At 58.5% G+C, this 19,558-nt stretch overlaps 1 protein-coding gene across 3 annotated transcripts in view; it reads right to left on the reverse strand.

The window, feature by feature from the left end:
* The window catches only part of Pcnx2 (pecanex 2), a 181,434-nt gene that overhangs the window by 124,850 nt on the left and 37,026 nt on the right, over window positions 1–19,558 (reverse strand). For all 3 annotated transcript variants that reach the window (XR_007104322.1, XM_047520586.1, XM_047520585.1), the window contains exons 9-12: window positions 18,620–18,755; window positions 10,340–10,485; window positions 2,054–2,207; window positions 1,932–1,964 (exon numbers count right to left, since the gene is read on the reverse strand). Coding sequence is in view for 2 of the 3 variants with exons in the window: in XM_047520586.1 (XP_047376542.1) it covers window positions 1,932–1,964; window positions 2,054–2,207; window positions 10,340–10,485; window positions 18,620–18,755 (469 nt within the window). In the remaining variant the exon portion in view is untranslated. The remainder of the gene's footprint in view (window positions 1–1,931; window positions 1,965–2,053; window positions 2,208–10,339; window positions 10,486–18,619; window positions 18,756–19,558) is intronic.

Below are 19,558 nucleotides of genomic sequence, written 5' to 3' on the forward strand. Positions count from 1 at the left end.
CAGAGCTGCCGTCTCCCCACGCCACCTGCCCTGGCTTCTGACGATGATCACAATACATCTTAATACCCTAATTATGCTGCTCTACTTATCTTGACGTTGAGACTCTAGGACAAAGGGAGATGCATTATGTGTGAACCAATTATGGGGAAGAGAGGGTTTAACAAGACAGGCTTACACGCCATGTGATCACCCAGTTACAAGCTTCACTTAATCACCATGAGCCAAACAGGAGCTACTGTAGACTTAACGTCAGTCCTTAATCCTGGGCATGAACTTTCTTAAGCATAGTAGAGGGAAGACGGGGCTCTCTTCCCCTGGAAGGGGTCCCAGGGGTCCACAGGAGTCTGCCGTGACGAGGGCAGCAGCTAGTGCAAAGGCGTGGGCCGGGACAGCGGGACTGAGCAACGTGCCCATGCTGCGGAGCTCATCCGGGGAACGCAGGGCCTCGACCGTGCAGTGCAGGCAAGCCTAGAGCTTCTTACAAACCGCCAGAGTGCTGGGGATGAAAGGTGAGAAGATCAGCTTCAGCCTGGCATGGAGGAGAGCTGTCATCCCAGCAGCTTGGGAGGCTGAGGCAAGAGGACGCTGAGTTCAAAGCCAGCCTCAGCAACTTAGTGAGGTCCTAAGCAACTCAGTGAGACCCTGTCTCTAAACAAAACATAAAAAGGGCTGGGGAAGTGGCTCAGTGGCCTCACACCCCTGGGTTCAATCCCCGGTACCGAAAAAAAAAGGTCTGCTTCATGCAGACCAGGGACATGGGAATTAGGACCTCAGTAAAATATCAGCTCACACCTGTGAGAGTGGCATTTGTCACAAAGGCAAATGGTAATTTGGTGGGGATGTGGAGGAGGAGCCGCCCTTGTGTGCTAGGGCAGTGGGGTGGTGGGCCAGCGGGGAGAACAGCGGAGACGCTCAGAGCGCTGCAGACGGCCTACCACGTGACCTGGCAGGTGCATTCCAGTTATCAGTCAGTGGCAGTGGACATGGCCCATCCAGGAGACACCTGCACCCCACAGCCGAGCCACGGACGCAACCACGGGCCTGATGAGGAACCGCTGATGTGCAGCGTCACGTCAGCCTCACCGGGGGAGGAAGCGCAGCGTGGGGGCCCTGCGAGCTCTGCCCTAAGAGACGTGGCCATGGGGCAGATCAGACGCAGAGTGCCGGACGAGGTCACGGGGAGGGGCAGGGAGGTGGTGGTGACAGGGGACACGATGCACACCGACAGAGACCTCCTGAACAGCCTGGTGATGGCAGTTAGTGAAATGTGCTGTGCACGAGAGAGTGGCTAGGAGAGAGACTTTAAAATTCTCACCGAAAACACAAGTAGGTGAGCCGCTGAAGAGCCTGCGGGCCTGACTAACCATTCCACGAGGTGCACCATACCCAGAAACCTATACGACACCTTCTAAAAAGTAAGAACCACGATCCAGGCCCCCACAGCTGGCGTGACTGACGTGAAGCTGACATTTCCAGGGCGATTGCTACGTGTCAGGCCCTGTGCCAAGCTCGCGCCATGCACGATTTAGTCCCCACAGACGTTTGTAATCGGCCTTATTCACACAACGTGGGAAACTGAGGCATGGAGCAGACCAGCACCTTGTTCAGCATCGAGCAGCAGAGTGGGCAAGGAGGGCAGGCAGGGTGACAGGAATCTGTGACCTCCCATTAGGCTGACAAGGGCTCCGGGGGACAGAAAGGAGTCTCTGCAAGGCTCTGCCCCTGCCCGGAAGTCCCTCCACCAGCACACCATGCGCTCAGAGCGGGCCGGGCCGCAGCCAGCATGCATGCGTGTTGCTGCCGCTATTTCTATTCAAACACTCGAGATGCAGCTTAGGTGCACTGATTGCCCTTCTAGTAGACGTGGGAGACTTGTCTGTCTTCAACGCAAGCAGACGAGACAAGCTACTTGCCCGCATTGGGAGACTTACGTGGATGGGTGAGGCGGGGTCAGGCTGCACGCTCTGAAACACAGATCAAATGCCAGCGTCACCTCACGGTTCCAAGGCCGTGCCAGGGAGAGCACGCGCGCCAGCGAGGAGGGGCTCCTTGCCTTGAGCAGGGAGTACTGGCAGCTGGCCATGACCAGGCAGAAGAGGAGCACCCACAGGTCCCTGCAGAAGCCTCGGCTCAGCGTCAGAAATCCCAGCAGGGAAACCAGGGTGCTGAGCAAAATCGCCAGCACGTTCTCCTTGACGTCCTCGGTGCTGTGGAGACATGTGAACAACAGAGGTGACGGAGCGGCATGCCCGCGTGCATCTGGAAGGACCGCGGCGGCAGGGGAGCCAGCTCAAGCAAGCCTCCGATCCAGCGGAGGTCTTGAGGCTTCTTCCTCCTCTCCTCACTTCTGTACCGTTTAAACAAAATCCTGTGTTTGACCCCAGGGACCTGTTACTGGAATAAAGGAAACATAAACCCGCCGGGCTCCTTGACCACTGTGCTGTGCTGGCTGGGAAGAGCTGGGCAGAGGTCTCGTCCAGCCCCGATGTCTCAGGGCTTGGCCCGCCCGCCCCCCACCGCGGAGCCGGAGGGCAGTCACTGACCGGGTGAGGTGGGACCTCATTCTCAGACAGCACCTCAGCCGCCAGACTTCCATGCCCAGTTCCAGGAGTCAGAAGAGCTCTGGCTGGAGAGCCGAGGGGGTCTCGGGACCTCCCGCAGGGGAGGGGGCCGATGGGCCGTGGCCTTGCTGGGAGGCCCCACAGGAGGTGGACGGTGGAGAGGGGCTCATCCAGGCTGGAGTGTCACAAGGGACAGGGAGGGGAGGGTTGGGACCTTGGTACACAGAGGCAGCAGCGCTGGCTCATGGGACTGGGTGGCTGTGAGGGACGGAGGACAGGAGGGGCTGCAGGATGGGCAGGAATCCATGGGTCCAGTGCCAGAGATGGTGGGCTGACCTCGAGAGAAAGAGCAGGGGCAAAGGGTGGACAGGCAGGGCCATGACCACAGAGGCCGATTTCAGTAGGAGGACATGATTCAGGGCGGGGACGGGAGGCAGAGGCTGGAGGTGGGAGGAGGCAGCAGAGGGTCCCAGGAGAGGACTGGGGTCAGCAGCCAGTCACAGGAGTCAGAGAGCGCGCCTCACCTGGCGAGGTTTGCCCGTGTGCATGCGGGCTGCTGCCCCAAACCCATCTTTTTCAGGCAGGGACAGTTGGCTGTGCGTGGCATGCAGACAGTCGTGGACATTTTAAACGAAATGTTTTCAGAGAGTGTTTAACTTCACTGCACAATTGAGGGGACAGTACTGCTTCCCTCCCGCTCAGGCACATGAAACTGCCCAGCCACACTTGCTCCTGAGTGGACACTTGCCTGGACTAATGACCCTACGGCGCACGCTGTTCCCGAGTCGGGTACCACCAGGTTCACGCTCGGTACCATGCGCTCTGCAGGTCCTGATGAGTGGAGGAGGACAGAGAGCCCGCAGCCTCAGGTGCTCTGGGTGTGCTTCCCACCCGCCCCACCCGCCGCAGCCACAGTTCCATCTTCTCCAGGGTCCGCCTTTTCCAGAATGCCCTTCTGCTGGAACTGTGGAGCAGGCAGCCCCTGAAGCCTGGCTGGTTCAGCCGGCAGTGCGCAGGAGGCGGCTCCAGGTCTCTCGGCCTCACAGTGTGCGTGTGTCCGTCTCTGCCTCCGCTCTGCTGCCTCGGGGGCTCCACCTTTCTCTGCCCTGCCTGGGCAGTTATGGCCAGGCTGCTGTGAACACTCGCCCTGGGCTGAGTGGACGTGCGCTCTCAGTTGAACTCCAAGGGCACGTGGTTGCACGTGTGCTAAGGACAAGTTCCTTCAGGAGCAGCGCAACTACCTTCCACGGTGGCTGTGCCGGCTCAAGTTCCCACCAGCACTGACCCAGAGCCACCTGCTGCCTGCTGGTCAGCTTCTCCCCACCTGCAGTTGTGTGGGGCACCTCCCCGCGGCTCCCATTTGCCACTCCCTAGTGACAGGTGACACGGAGCACCTTCCATGAGTTTGCCATCTGCGCATCTTCACTGTGAAGTTCTTATTCCCACCTTAAACCCATTTGGGGGCTGTTCATTTTCTTACTGTTGAGTTTAAAATGCTCTTTGTATATTGTGGATAGTAGTTCTTCATCAGATTGGTCTTTTGAAAATATTATCTTCCAATCCCTGGAATATTTTTAAATAAGTGAATAAATGAGTAAAAAGTAGCCAAAATCTGATGCTGATGCTTGGTGTTTCAAAAGCCAAAGAAAACTGGAGAGACACAACTAAGGAGGAAACTTCTACAGACACGCAACTAAGTGCAGGAATCATCTGGTAGGGGCTTAAACACACACACACGCACCCCGGTGGCTGTGTGGAAGGAGCCTTTGCATATGTGGAGATACACATCTCCAAATAAGTGGGGAGAGGGAGTGAGAGGCTGCAGAGATGCAAAGAAAGAAAAAACAGTGCCGGCAGAGAACTCAGTCGAGTGGCCGAGAAGCCCGGCTGGGTCTCCCACAGAAGGAAGGAGGGGAAGCAGGGCCGCGCCGGGGAGGGGGAGGGACGTCCTGGGATGAGGGCAGCAGGGTGGGGCAGCAGGTGTGGCAGCAAGCGTCCAGCGTCTGATGCACACGCCGACGTGGAAAGCCACTTCCTGGGGAACTAACATATATTTAATGAAAAGGGAAACCTGGGTCTTTGGTTTCCTAGTTGGCATTTCCTAGCCCGTTTGGGACTGCAACCTGTTCTTCAGTGTGCTCATAACATTCTGATGCGTACTTAAAAATATCTAAAAGTCTAGCAAGTAACACAAAAATTCCCTGAAAAAAACCCTTCTGCTTGGGGAGGAGAACAAAGTCTCTCCAGAGTGTGTTCCCCAGATTGTCCTCCCCAGGACATTGTTCCTCAGCCTGGCCCCAAACTCCCTTCCCTGGGCTTCACCTGCATCCACACTTGAACCCTGGGGTACGAGGCTGATTCCAGGGGTCGTGATGTGCTGTAGAGTCATCGTAGCTCAAAGGGACCAAGCTAGGCACACAGCACTCCCGGGAAGTCACATGGCCGGGAAATCAGAAAGGACCCAGATCAGAGCGAGGAAGAAGGTCCCCGTGGTGGTGGCCACATGGATTCTGTACAAGAACTGACCGGAAGAACGCAGGTGAGTGCGATATTCCACCTAGACAGGCACGGCCAACACTGGAAGGGGCAGCCTTCAAAGGGGGGTGCTCACTGGCCCACAGTGTCTGCACGGCTCCAGCAGCTGGGACTGTCCAAGAACAAAGCAGAAGGGGTGTCCCCCTCGGCTCTGGTGCTGCAAAGCAGGTGTGAGCAAGAGACATTAAATATACAGCCTGTAAAGACAGAGGTGCCACAGCAAGAAGACCCGAGCCAGCAACAGGGAGGCCAGGTGGTCAGGCCGGTGCTGGGAGGGACACTCGGTCAGAGGCCCTGCACTGTCGAGGGCTTGTGAGGGGCAGCAGGAAGCCAGCCTGGGTGTGGGCAGCCCAGAGAGGACAGGAGGCGAGGTCAGAGGGTGCACGATGGCTGGACCAGGGCCCTCGTGGGCACTGCGAGCACCTTGGTGTCATTCAGGCCCCACTCTGCTGTGGGAGCGTCCGGCCTGAGGCCAGGCAGGGGAGGAGCTACTGCAGCAGCCAGAGTCGACGAAGGAGCCCGGCCAGGGTGGTCCTGTCCGCGCCGGGCGGAGAGCGCCTGGGGCGGCGCCCGGAGGTCGACCTGAGGACGGGGCGTCGTCAGCTGGGATGAGCACCCAGAGCGAAGCCGGCCTGCGTGAGGTGGACCAGGAGCCTGGCTGTGGACACGAAGGAGAGAGGCGGGTTCCGCAGTCAGCCTGGTCTGGACGCCCGAGACGGGCAGGCTAGGGGGAGCCCGAGAGCCACTGGTTCATCGATGGTGTTTAAGCCACCAGACTGAACGGATCACAAGACAGGGCAGTTGGAGAGAAGGGACAGCCCGGGCCGTGCAGCGCCTGGACACTGACGTCCAGGCGGGGGAAGCAGAGGATCTGGAGCCCTCCCTGCCTGAGAAGGGTGCCCAGCAAGATGGAAGGAAAAACAAGTGCGACACAGTACTGGAGGCCCAGAGAGAGCGCGGAGGACCAGGAGCACTGCACGTGGCCCAGAGACATGGCCAGAGAGAGCGCGGAGGACTAGGAGCACTGCACCTGGCCCAGAGACATGGCCAGAGAGAGCGCGGAGGACTAGGAGCACTGCACCTGGCCCAGAGACATGGCCAGAGAGGGCGCGGAGGACTAGGAGCACTGCACGTGGCCCAGAGACATGGCCAGAGAGGGCGCGGAGGACCAGGAGCACTGCACCTGGCCCAGAGACATGGCCAGAGAGAGCGCGGAGGACTAGGAGCACTGCACCTGGCCCAGAGACATGGCCAGAGAGGGTGCGGAGGACTAGGAGCACTGCACGTGGCCCAGAGACATGGCCAGAGAGAGCGCGGAGGACTAGGAGCACTGCACCTGGCCCAGAGACATGGCCAGAGAGGGCGCGGAGGACTAGGAGCACTGCACGTGGCCCAGAGACATGGCCAGAGAGAGCGCGGAGGACTAGGAGCACTGCACCTGGCCCAGAGACATGGCCAGAGAGGGTGCGGAGGACTAGGAGCACTGCACGTGGCCCAGAGACATGGCCAGAGAGAGCGCGGAGGACTAGGAGCACTGCACCTGGCCCAGAGACATGGCCAGAGAGGGTGCGGAGGACTAGGAGCACTGCACGTGGCCCAGAGACATGGCCAGAGAGAGCGCGGAGGACTAGGAGCACTGCACCTGGCCCAGAGACATGGCCAGAGAGGGTGCGGAGGACTAGGAGCACTGCACGTGGCCCAGAGACATGGCCAGAGAGAGCGCGGAGGACTAGGAGCACTGCACCTGGCCCAGAGACATGGCCAGAGAGGGTGCGGAGGACTAGGAGCACTGCACGTGGCCCAGAGACATGGCCAGAGAGAGCGCGGAGGACTAGGAGCACTGCACCTGGCCCAGAGACATGGCCAGAGAGAGCGCGGAGGACTAGGAGCACTGCACGTGGCCCAGAGACATGGCCAGAGAGAGCGCGGAGGACTAGGAGCACTGCACCTGGCCCAGAGACATGGCCAGAGAGGGCGCGGAGGACTAGGAGCACTGCACGTGGCCCAGAGACATGGCCAGAGAGAGCGCGGAGGACTAGGAGCACTGCACGTGGCCCAGAGACATGGCCAGAGAGAGCGCGGAGGACTAGGAGCACTGCACCTGGCCCAGAGACATGGCCAGAGAGGGCGCGGAGGACTAGGAGCACTGCACGTGGCCCAGAGACATGGCCAGAGAGGGCGCGGAGGACCAGGAGCACTGCACCTGGCCCAGAGACATGGCCAGAGAGGGTGCGGAGGACTAGGAGCACTGCACGTGGCCCAGAGACAGGGCGCTGGAGCAGGGCCCACAGTGGCCGTGACAAGGTGGTTTTGCGGGGTGACATGGGTGTGGAGAGGAGCTGGAAACACGCACAGGAGACCTCCACACAGTCCTGCCATCAAGGGAGCAGAGAACAGGAGAGCAGCCGGCAAGGTGTGGCCCTCCAGGACTCCCGGGGACGGAGATGTAAGAGCCTGTCCCCAGGTCGATGGCACTGAGGAGCAGGCCTAGGAGTGTGAGTGGCGTGCTGCTCCCCACACACCTACGGCTTCTCCTGTTCCACCTCGGCTGTGTGCCTCCTCCTCAGGAGGCCCTCTGGCCACCAGGTCTGAGGCCAGCAGGTCCCTCCATGCCAGGCCTTCCTGTGTGCCCTCTTGGTCCCTCTGACCTTCTGCATTTTTACCAGGTGCACAGCCGAGGACGGGGCCCAGAATGACGTCCATCACCCAACCAGTGTCCGGCAGGAGCCCAGGAACAGGCCTGGGGTGATGTTCATCACCGGACAGTGCGCAGCAGAGCCCGGCGGGCAGTGCCCAGGGACGGGTGGATGAATGGAGAGCTGGACTAGAGGGCAGCTTCTTATCAGATGCCTCCCGGACCAACAAAATGAATGAAAGGAGCACGTGTGAACGTTCTGCAGGAAGGGACGATGGCAGGAGAGGGAAAAGGGCCAGCAGCCAGGACAGGCAGCCAGAGCTGGACAGCGGCCAAGGAGAGGCGCGGCTCAGAGGGGCCTCCCGGAGAGGCCTTGGTCCAGGCGCTCAGCCACCACAGGCCTGGCTGCCGCTCTTCCTCCTGCTGCCCAGCCCGGAGGCTCATTTCCACTGTGCATGACTTTCCTTTCTAGGCTTAAAATTTTGACACTTCAAGTTCCTTCATCCATGCCTGGTATTAAAAATAATGCCCCTGAAGGTCAAAGGTAACAGCTGTCAAACTAAAATCCATGTAAAACTCACGGTGGAATCGCCTGTTTCCTTGACCTCTGGCACGCAGCGTCCCTGGCTGAGGACGTGAATGGACCAGCTGCAGCTGCCTGAAATAGCCAAGGCCCAGGTGACCTCTGCCTCTGGGCACCCTGCTGTGACTCAGCTCCCCAGGACTCTGACCTGCGGAGGATCCCGTTTGGGGGGTCCCCTCTCCTTGCAAAGCGCTTCACTCTTCTCGGCCAGCATCTGGGCTCTTCCTGCTTTAGATCTGAGCTATGGGCAGCGGTGTCCTTGGCAGTCTCTGGGAAGGACAGGCAGGGTGGACACCAGGACAGGGGGCCTGGGAGCCTGTCCAGCTTCGAAGGCAGGTCAATGTTTCCGGCGGACCCCGCTCTGTTCCTGGGTCTGGATCTGACAGCAGGGACGCTGCCAATCTCGTTGTTTTGTGTTGTCTTAGATGTTTCTTCTTTCTGGGCCTTGGGTCTCATGACAGTCACAATGATAATGACAGCAACTTGAGTTTACAGAGCCCTGTCATGGGCTGAATTTGCTTAATATCACAACCTCCCAGCTAACAGGAAACAGGCACAGAGAGGTCTTGAGGCCACCCAAGGCCACAGTGCTGCGAGTGAGCAGACAGATTCAGGTTCCTGTGGCCACTGCAGAGCCCAGGGGCTGCCCACGCCTGCTGGGGGGTCCTTGGGCAAGGGAGCAGGGGTGCTTCCAGGTCACCTGGACTTGAGGTTAAAAACCCTCAGAAGGTTCAGAAGATGACTGAAGCCATGAAGCTATAAACGTTCAAAAGCAGCCAGTGACCATTATCCTTCTCTCTCAGATCTCAACAGAATTTCTGGCTAATTGTTTTGTCACCAAGTAGGTTTTACCAGGGGTGTCTTACCACTGAGTTACCTCCCTAGCCCTCTTTTATTTTTTATTTTAAGGCACAGTCTCACTAAATTGCTGAGGCTCTAAGTTGCTGAGGCTGGCCTTAAACTTGCCATCCTCCTGCCTTAGCCTCCCAAGTCCCTGGGATTACGGGTGTGGGTTACCAAGCCTGACATAGATTTGTTTTTAACATGAAGGGTTAACACATGCTACTCCATCTCCCAATGATTCCTTTTTAAAAGAAAAAAATTAATATTTAAAAGAATGCCTCATCTAACAGAATGTATGCTCTCGGGTTATTAGTTAAGCATTCAATGTCCCCCTTCCATGTGCCCCTTGAGTGACATAGTGTTGCTGGAAAAGCCATTATAACTCCATTCCCTGACTGGTGAGTCTGGAAATTTACTGCTGTAATTTTGCGAGACTGTCGTTTTTTTCCGGCGCGATCACACTGTTTAGGACATGGCTATAACATTACCATAACAAGTTGTCCCCGGGGGACCAACAGCTGCGAGGCAGCCTGGCCGTCACCCACGGGCTGGCACCGAGCTGCAGAACAGCGTTTGCATTATCAGTTCTGAACCACCTCCCAGCAGAGCCGCAGCCTGCAGATCACAGCAGAGCCCCTGTGCAGCCCAGGCAGCGGGCGCAGACGGAAGCCCTGCCCAGCCCTCTCCTGGAGCATGACCAGCCTGCGCAGCCCAGCCACTGGCAACTTTTCCCGAGGGAGGGGCGGCAGGAGAGGGCCCCGGAGGGGCCAGCGCTGGAGTGAGCGGACAGCACGGGCAGCGGAGGTCAGGACCCGTGCACTGGGAAGAGCTGGGCACGCACCCTTCCCCCGCTCCTCCCCCGGCCACACAGCCAGGCCAGACCCTGTGCTGCAGGTGAAGCCAAAGCTGTCCCAGGAGAGACAAGCAGGACACAGCAGACCAAAGCACGAGCTGTCCCCAAGCTAACCTGGCCTGAACCCTGTCCCCAGCTCGCACCTTCCGCTGTACCGTCACGTTTCCAGCTGTCGGGCTCTCGCTGCCTTGATCTGCGTTGGCAGCAAAGGGGCGCGGCGTGGAGACACTAGGCAGCCTCGGCAAGCAGCGATCTCTAAGACCATGCATGTGCGCTACTGCTACTGCCCGCGAGACGTCCGCTGCTCGTGCACATGCCCCGTGGCTTACCGATCGAGTAACGCCAGCAAGGTGAGCCGATCATACCAGACTTTAATCCACTTGCCAGGGAAAATGATAAATTTGTAAAACTGCTCTCGGTTAAATTTTCCTTGGGCCGAAGAACTTGACGAGTTTTCCAGCTCTGGACTCACGTGCTTTAGATACCAAAAGAAACGACAGAGAGAGGGTTTCAAGGAGGCAAGCCACTGTCACAGACACCGCAGCAGCAGAGCAGGTGCTCAAAGTCCAAAAGGGACACCCGGAGAGCGGGGCAGCCCTGGACAAGGGATCTCGAGACCGACACGCCCCAAACCCAATGTAAATTCCCACTGAACCTCTAATGCTTGCCGATCACTGAGGGCAAGAAACCCCCTGGGAATAAAGCCATGGAAGGTAAGGATCCAGCCAGGAGCTCCCAGATGACTGAATGCAGTGTTGAGATGGCTCTTCCTACGAGCACTGAGGTCTGATGGCTGCCATCGAGGTCACTGAAACTTGCTGTGACAAAATCCGAAATAGTTATGGAATGAATCTAAGCCAGGAAGTCTGAGGCACCGGGAAATTCACAACCAGACTGACCGGGTTTAACCCCAATCCACCCTGATCCTGTGGGAAGGAATTCAGTTTTGAAGATAAAAGTGGGTCCTCATTGATTTGTGTACCCAATCCCTACTGAGGCTCCACGGAGCCTGGGCCAGGCCGGGAAGAGGACTCTAGGCACACAGCAGGCTCAGGACAGACGCAAAGCCAGACGCTGACCGTGGCTCAGCTGGGGACCGCCACCCCTCAAGGAGAGCTGGACTCTGCCGCGGGGAGCACAGGGGACCCGGAGGCGTGAAGCCCAGGGATTGGCAGGGGAAGAACACAGAAGGCAGGACAAGAAGGCCTGGAGGGGAAATGCCCAGCTCCCTCCTCCGACCGCAGACACTGCGTGCGGAGCGCTGGGCGGCCTCTCGCCTGGCCTTCCCGGAGAACACACTGGCAAGTGTCATGGGTGGCCATCTGCTTCTTCATGACCACTGAAGAGTGACACGCTCCATGCTGCCCGGTCTCCCAAAAAACCAACGGTTGCCCTCCTGACACAGAGAGAGTCTGATAATACTGGCCTCTGTCACAACGTCCTCCAAACCGGGCCCGTCCACCTCCTCTGCGGCTGCATCCCCCGGAGGGGCAGGGGCGCACCTGAACACTTCCTCCTGCCCGGGCCACACGCAGGGTCTGTGCTGTGCTGCGCATCAGGGACGGACTCTGCCCTGCGGAGGGCCTTTGCCTCTACGCTAAGTAACCACAGCCACCATGTTTTAAAAAATATGTTCACTAGACATTAAATAGGAGCAAACACATATTTTAAGCATGTATGAAGTATAAAGAAAGAGCATTTGTTGGTCATGTATGGCACAGCACAGGAAAGAAAGAGTGCAGTCGGCTCTGAGGCTCCCTGGGTCCGCTCCCCAATCCCACCACCTTCTTCCCCACCCCAGAGAGCAGCTGTCCTGAGTCTGCTTATTTATCATCCCTTCCTTCTCTTCTTTTAGTGTGTCCACTTCCAACACTTCTCCACTGCTCAGTTTTATGTGCTGAACTTCACAGATGTGAAGCTACAACCCACTGTTTGCTTCTCTTTCCACTCAACATAATGTTCCCAGGTTGATCCAGATTGGATTTTATAGCTGCAATGTCCGTTTTTACTGTTGTTTAATATTCCACTATGTGGATGATTCACTTATGCATTTTATGGGGAAGACATAAGCTTCTGTATTCCTTTTAATCTTCTTTTTGACTGCTGTGAATGTTCTTGGACCTGTGTCTTAGGACAAAAGTGCCGTGACTTCTTAAAAATACACACCTGGGAGTGGAGCTGCCAGGAGCACGGATGTTCAGCTTTACTAGGAATACAGTGGTTTTCAGGAAACGCACAGATCTGCCGGAATGGGGTACTGGTCCTGAAAATGTCCCGTCCTTCCAAGTAGCGCCAGGTACCTTCTGAAGGCCCCTCCAGGGTACATCCCCACAGGCTGCACGCAGGAGCTGCGTGGCCCACACCCCCACCGACGTTCAACGGTGCTGGGTGCTCCTTTCCTGTCTGCTAACCAGGTAAGTATAAAATGGCATTTAATTTTAATTCTATTTGCATTTCCCTCATTAGTAATAAAGCTGAACATCTCTGTTCACTTTAATTTTCTCTCTGTGAGATCGTTGACCCATTTCTCTACTGGGTTACTTACTGGCCCGACATGTATACATGTGTATATGTGATCTGTGTGTGTGTGTGTGTGTGTGTGTGTGTGTGTGTGTGTGTGTGCATGCGCGTGTGCGTGCACCTATATATGTGATCAAGAACTTAGTTAATTATGTCCTAGAAATATGTTCCCAGTCAGCCGGGTGCAGGGGCCCACGACTATAATCCCAGCAGCCGGGGAGGCTGAGGCAGGAGGATGGCGGGTTCAGAGCCAGCCTCAGCAAGTGAGGTGCTAAGCAAATCAGTGAGACCCCGTCTCTAAATAAATACAAAACAGAGCTGGGGACGGGGTTCAGTGGTCGAGGGCCCCTGAGTTCTATACTCGGAACCAAAAAAAAAAAAAAAAAAGTCCCCAGTCTGAGGCTGGTCTTTCCACTTTCTTGATAATATTCTTGACCAGCAGAAATGCTTGGCTTACAAGGAAAGGGGCTCAGCCGGCCTTCCCGGCAGGCAGAGGGCCCCCTCCTCCTGGGCTTCCCTGGCAAGCCTGCCCCGAGGGCGGGGTGCACTCCACGGCCCGCCTTTCTTGGATGCCTGTGAATCTGCCTCTCGCACTAACCTCACTGGTCCACCGGAATGTCTTTATCCGTGCCCTGCCGCTGGGTCCCTCTTCCTTCCCCACAGGACCGCTCCTCCCCTGCTGTGCACTCTCGCTCTCTCTCGTGCCACGCTCTTGCCCTCCTTCTCTCTGCCACCTCTAAACGACTTGTTCAGCGCTGACCTCCAGCCCCCCTCCCTCCTGTGGGTCTGACTTCCTGTTTAATTCCCACCATTCTATGTCCATTTCTGTATCAGGAGATTTTGCAGATTTGCTTCTTGGTTGTTTCCAGCTCCTTCTTTGGCTTCTTTCCACCTGCTCGGTCTCCCGGACCCAGGTTCACAGGGTGTACCTGCCCGCTGCTGACCTTGCTGCTCTGACTCCCATTTTTGTCCTGTTCATTTCCAGGTCATCGCATGGTCCTCGGCTCTGCTGTGAACTTCCTGAGAGCTGCATTAGAGCTCTGCTCTTCCAGACTGAGACCGTTCCCGTGTCCACCAGGCACCTGGACGCACACAGCGCGACACCTCTCCAGAATGAATCCCAAAGCATCTGGACGGCTCACGCGGTGGGTGTGGGCAAGCTGCAAACTGCCTGCAGGGGCCACATGCTCATGGAGCCGGGACCCACGCCCGCCCTCTGCCCACCCTGGGGACCAGGCGGGAGTTTTCCACGTGGTGACTCCGTAGTGTGTGACTGAGAGGTGCTCAGCAGCCCAGGCAGGGGAGGCTGCTCCTGTGCCCCCACCCCTGTGCTCTGCCTCCTGCGCTTGGCATGGAGCCTGGTAAACAACCCCGCAGTGTGGTCGCTGCTGGTCACTGCCTGCTGCATCCCTGGGCCTGCTGTGGATGCCCCAACCCCTGCCAGTCTTTTATTTCTAGCCTGTATGTATTTTAAATTGTGGTTAAAAAAAAAAAAAACATAAGATCAATCACCAAAACCATGTTGAAGTGCATCCGCTGCCTGCTCACAAGCGCGACAGAGCTCCTGAGCCTTTTCCACCCGCAAAACCGAAGCGCTGTGCTCGTCAAACGACGACTCGTGGCCTCCTCTCCCGCAGCCCGGCCACCGCTGCTGCACTTCTGCCTGCAGGTCGGCTGCTCTAGGACCCAGAGGAGAGGCCACATCAGCATTGGTGTCTCTGTGGCTGGTCAGTTGCACCCAGTGTCCTCGAGGCTCATGTCGCCGCAGGCCTGGGAATCCCCTTCCTTCTCAGGCTGAATAATGCTCCGTTTGCACCGCTTACTTATTGGTGGCCACTTGCCTCCACCTTTTGGCCGTGGTGAACGGTGCTGCCATGGACAGTGGGTGCAGGCAGCTTCTTCAGGTCCTGCTCTCAATTCTTGGGGAGGCACCCACGGGGTCCCCCAAGGCACGTTCTCATTTGTTGCTCTCCTCGTGGGTTTCCCAGAATGGATTTAAGGCAAGCTCTCCTCCCTGTGGGCTGACAGCAGAAGGCACGGGCGACTGAACAGAAGGACAAAGGGAGAGGGAGGAGGGGGCCAGCTGCAGGAGGCTCAGGGAGGCAGGTCACTTTCTTGGGGCCCTGCAGAACTCCACGAGGAGGCGAGGGGTGGGTTTCAACTCTCCCCCCGCCGCTCACTCCTGACCAGGCCGAGGAGGACAGGCTTATTCCAATGTGAGACAGGGATGCGGAGCAGTCCCGAGGGAGAGCCTCCAGGAGGGCGACACACCAGACCAAGTCGCTCCCGCAGCAGGAGAGCCTTCAGGAAGCTGCCGAGCCATCCCAGGAACAGCTCTCCTGCCCACCAGGGGCTGGGCTGTGGCAGACCTCTCCCCACACCTGCTCCTTGAGCCCCTGAGACGAAATGTGTAGGAAAGAAGCATGTGCTCAGGGTCTGTGCACCATCTCCTAGGGGCGGAAGCTGTGCCATGTGCAGAGGTCAGGGTGCAAGGGCAAGGGAGGTCAGGGTGCAAGGGCAAGGGAGGTCAGGGTGCAAAGGCAAGGGAGGTCAGGGTGCAAGGGCAAGGGAGGTCAGGGTGCAAGGGCAAGGGAGGTCAGGTGCAAGGGCAAAGGAGGTCAGGGTGCGAGGACAAGGGAGGTCAGGGTGCAAGGGCAAGGGAGGTCGGGTGCAAGGGCAAGGGAGGTCAGGTGCAAGGGCAAGGGAGGTCAGGGTGCAAAGGCAAGGGAGGTCAGGTGCAAGGGCAAGGGAGGTCAGGTGCAAGGGCAAGGGAGGTCAGGGTGCAAGGGCAAGGGAGGTCAGGTGCAAGGGCAAGGGAGGTCAGGTGCAAGGGCAAGGGAGGTCAGGGTGCAAGGGCAAGGGAGGTCAGGTGCAAGGGCAAGGGAGGTCAGGGTGCAAGGGCAAGGGAGGTCAGGGTGCAAGGGCAAGGGAAGTCAGGTGCAAGGGCAAGGGAGGTCAGGGTGCAAAGGCAAGGGAGGTCAGGTGCAAGGGCAAGGGAGGTCAGGTACAAGGGCAAGGGAGGTCAGGGTGCAAGGGCAAGGGAGGTCAGGGTGCAAGGGCAAGGGAGGTCAGGGTGCAAGGGCAAGGGAGGTCAGGTGCAAGGGCAAGGGAGGTCAGGGTGCAAAGGCAAGGGAGGTCAGGGTGCAAGGGCAAGGGAGGTCAGGTGCAAGGGCAAGGGAGGTCAGGGTGCGAGGACAAGGGAGGTCAGGGTGCAAGGGCAAGGGAGGTCGGGTGCAAGGGCAAAGGAGGTCGGGTGCAAGGGCAAGGGAGGTCAGGGTGCAAAGGCAAGGGAGGTCAGGTGCAAGGGCAAGGGAGGTCAGGGTGCAAGGGCAAGGGAGGTCAGGGTGCAAGGGCAAGGGAGGTCAGGTGCAAGGGCAAGGGAGGTCAGGTGCAAGGGCAAGGGAGGTCAGGGTGCAAGGGCAAGGGAGGTCAGGTGCAAGGGCAAGGGAGGTCAGGGTGCAAGGGCAAGGGAGGTCAGGGTGCAAGGGCAAGGGAAGTCAGGTGCAAGGGCAAGGGAGGTCAGGGTGCAAAGGCAAGGGAGGTCAGGTGCAAGGGCAAGGGAGGTCAGGGTGCAAGGGCAAGGGAGGTCAGGTGCAAGGGCAAGGGAGGTCAGGTACAAGGGCAAGGGAGGTCGGGTGCAAGGGCAAGGGAGGCCAGGGTGCGAGGGCAAGGGAGGTCAGGGTGTGAGGGCAAGGGAGGTCAGGTGCAAGGGCTGGGGGTCCCAGGCCTGAGACCCAGGTGAGCGATGTCTGCATCTTTTGTAAAACAACAGTTCTGATTTGCTGAGCTGTTTATTGCTGCCTTAATGAATTCTTGTTTTAAATCATCTCAGAATTTAATGGAAATAAGAAACAATGTGACTTCTTAAATGGAAAAACAATATTCCTAGAATTTCAATTATTTTGCCTGAAGAGGCCAGGAAGTTAAGAGCCCCCAGGTTTTAGTGGATTACCAAAATCATTCTTTGTTTACTTCCTGGCACAAAATTCAAATTTGAATCCAGATTTTCGCATCATCCTAAGACCCTCCACTCACTCCGCTGGACCTTATGCAAAGTGAAAGGATAACAAGTGCTCCTTGGTGGGGGTCTGGAAGTTTCTGGAATAGAAAGGCAGCCTGTCCACAACAGCGCCTGTGGACACACACGTGGAGCATGTGAGCCAGGGAGGCCGCAGTCCCTGGGGAGGGATGGAGACCAGTGTTGTTGTCTGACTCACTGGCCGCGCCCCAGCACCGAGCCACAGTGCCCAGGAGGGCCTGGCAATGTCACCCTGCTGTCCTGTGGAGACCAGAAAGGGGATGGGGTGCCCGGCCAGCTGGGTTCCTCCTGGGAAACCAGAGGGCCCACCTGCGCCCACCCCATGGGACCTATTCACACAGGCCCAGGATCCCAGCCCTGAGAGCAACCGTGGTCAGAATGACCTGCGGAGCCAGCAGGGAAACATGCAGCCCACTGTGGAGACAGTGGGTGGGTGGAGAGACCGAGGGACGTAAAGGCGGCCCCTCCTCGGCCCGAAAATGCCTGCTGTTCACCACCATCCAGCCAGGTCCAGGGAGCGAGGACGATCGGGACGGTGCTGAGGAGCACTGCCCCTGAGGAGAGTCGCCGTTTCCCGTGGGCACCACGGCTCCTCCAGGCAGGTGTGACTGGCTCCCGTTAGCTGCGAGCCCCGCTCAGGAGGGGTCCCCTGGCCACACCAGTCCCCGTCCAGCAAGACAGACGGAGCTCGAGAGGCAGGGCCCGGGGTCCGTGGGGACGCCAGGTGGAAAGCGTGCTCTGGATTCGAGACAGGAGCAGACGGGGCAAGAGCACAGCCATGTGCAGTGAAGTGCGTGGGCAGAGGGGGCGCAGGACCTGGGTTACGGGCAGCACGCCACTTCTACCAGATCTGGAGTTGGGCTCGTGGTAGGACGTAACCACGTGTACTGAAAACCACGTACCAGGCCACCACGTGGAAGAGCCTCCCGGGTCAGAGCCGCTGGATGAACGAGAGCTGCAGGCTGCTCTACAGGGACCTGGGAAGCCGTTACAGGCTCTCAGGTCTGTGCAGGCGTCACCCGGAAGGCCAGAGCGGAGAGGAGAGGAGAGGGAAGGGGGCAGGGGAGGAGGCAGAGCCCACTGGGCGCATGGGCAGCTGCCAGCAGACAGGGCCACGCTGGGAAGGTAGGCGGTGGGCCCTCGTGCCACAGTGGGCTGGGAGCCCTCACAGCAGACTGAGGCAAGAGCTGACACGGATCCCGCCAACACCCCGTACAGGACCCTGGGCACCCCGTGTTGCCAAGCGTTCCCATGGAGACCAAGTGCCACCAGACAGGAGGGGACCTGGCACATCTCCTGCGGAGGCCGGGCCCGAGCAGCTGGGAGGGGAAGTGCAGCTGCCTGGAGCGAGGTACGGGCAGCCCTCCGCTCTAGGCTGGGCTGCGCTGTGCACTACAGGGTCCCCATGGACCTCGGACGCCTCAAGGTAGTACAGACCACGCCCCCTCCATCCGTGTGATGGTCCCACCTGCGGACGCCACGCCTCGCGTCCCTCACACAGGAATGAAAGCCTGCATGGTCCCTGGTGCTGACCTGGCCCGCCGCGCCCGCCTTGGCAGCTCTTGCCCGTGGTCGGCTTTCGCGCTCTGAACACACTCGCAACAGCACATCGCAGATGGAGCCGCGCCCGGACCCCACCGCGGTTTCCCTTGGGAAATAATGGGAGGCTTCGGATGTCACCTGCCCCAGGAATAGTCTCTCTCCTCAAGCCAAAGACCCAGGAATTTTTGAATCCTTTTACACATACGAGGTTATCATAATTTTTCAAAAACATAGATCTTTTAAAAACTGGGGTTGAGGGGAGCAAACTAGACCAGGGAGTTCTTGCGGGATTCATGCCTCCTAGCAACCGGGATCAAAGTGAATGAATCTCTAATGCGTTTGGAAGAGCGAGTGAGACGGTGGTGATCCCGTGTCAACAGAAGGGCGCCTGCCGTCATGTCCGCTCTCTGGACTGCCAAGCATCAGAGAGGCCTCTGCAATTCACCAGGGACGCGGAACTCGGGGGGTGACCCAGAGCCCCTGCCTCCAGAGCACCCGCACCACGTACCCGGGGCGTCTCTGGCTGGGTCCTCCGAGCCACCATGAGCAGCAGCTGCTGTTGCAGGGCGCTGACCGCAGGGTCCCCCGAGGATGGATCTGGGCTCTCAGAAGTGGTGGTGCTGGAGGAGCTGGTCTGAATCTCCCTGGGGACAGAAAGAACAAAGGTTTCGGTTACCTGCAAGTGCCAGAGGCGTCTGCTCGTCACCCCAGACCTGTAGACACTAGGGGTGCCCACGACAGGAGCACGGGGCCCTGACAGCACGTGTGAGCCACCGAGCCTTACCAACCGCGCATGCGTACCGCCTGCGGGCACAAGGCCAGTCTGGCACATGTGGGACCGTCCAGGCTGCTCAGTGGCAGCGCCCCTGGTGGGCGGGCACGGCGGGGTGTTCTGGAGGCGACCAGCTCAATTTTCTGTGTTTCGTGGGTAGGGAACCGGAAGCCACAGGCTCCCGCCTCATCTGTCATGACGATGATAAATGACGGGCTGCAGATCCCCAGGCCCCAGGGAGAAGAAGCAGCGTGAGCATCTCTGCGGCATCTCTGCACCCCACACTCTCCTCATCACCCCAATCCAGCACAGCAAGGGGCGTGCACACTGCACGCAAGAAACGCCGCAGGCCACGGACAAGGGCACTACGAGTGAGTCGTGGTCTGTGTCTGAAGAGCTGAGCTGTCTAGCCCACGTGGACTGGCAGGAGCTGACAGAGGCTCTTTGAGCAGGCTCCATGCGGGCACTTCTCCTTCCACTCAGAAAGCAAGACCAGACCCGCCACGTGACCCCCAGCCAGATGCCCACGACTCTCAGGAGACAATACTGGCTGCCTACCCAGTGGTCATTTCTAAGAGGACTCCTGCAGCATAACTCCCTTCCATTCCATCACCCGAGACTAGGCCCTTCCCTGGACCTAGGGATCAATTGTGGACACCTCAGTCATTCACTTGG

Source organism: Sciurus carolinensis, chromosome 12 (assembly GCF_902686445.1).
Source record: "Sciurus carolinensis chromosome 12, mSciCar1.2, whole genome shotgun sequence".
Taxonomy (NCBI): domain Eukaryota; kingdom Metazoa; phylum Chordata; class Mammalia; order Rodentia; family Sciuridae; genus Sciurus; species Sciurus carolinensis.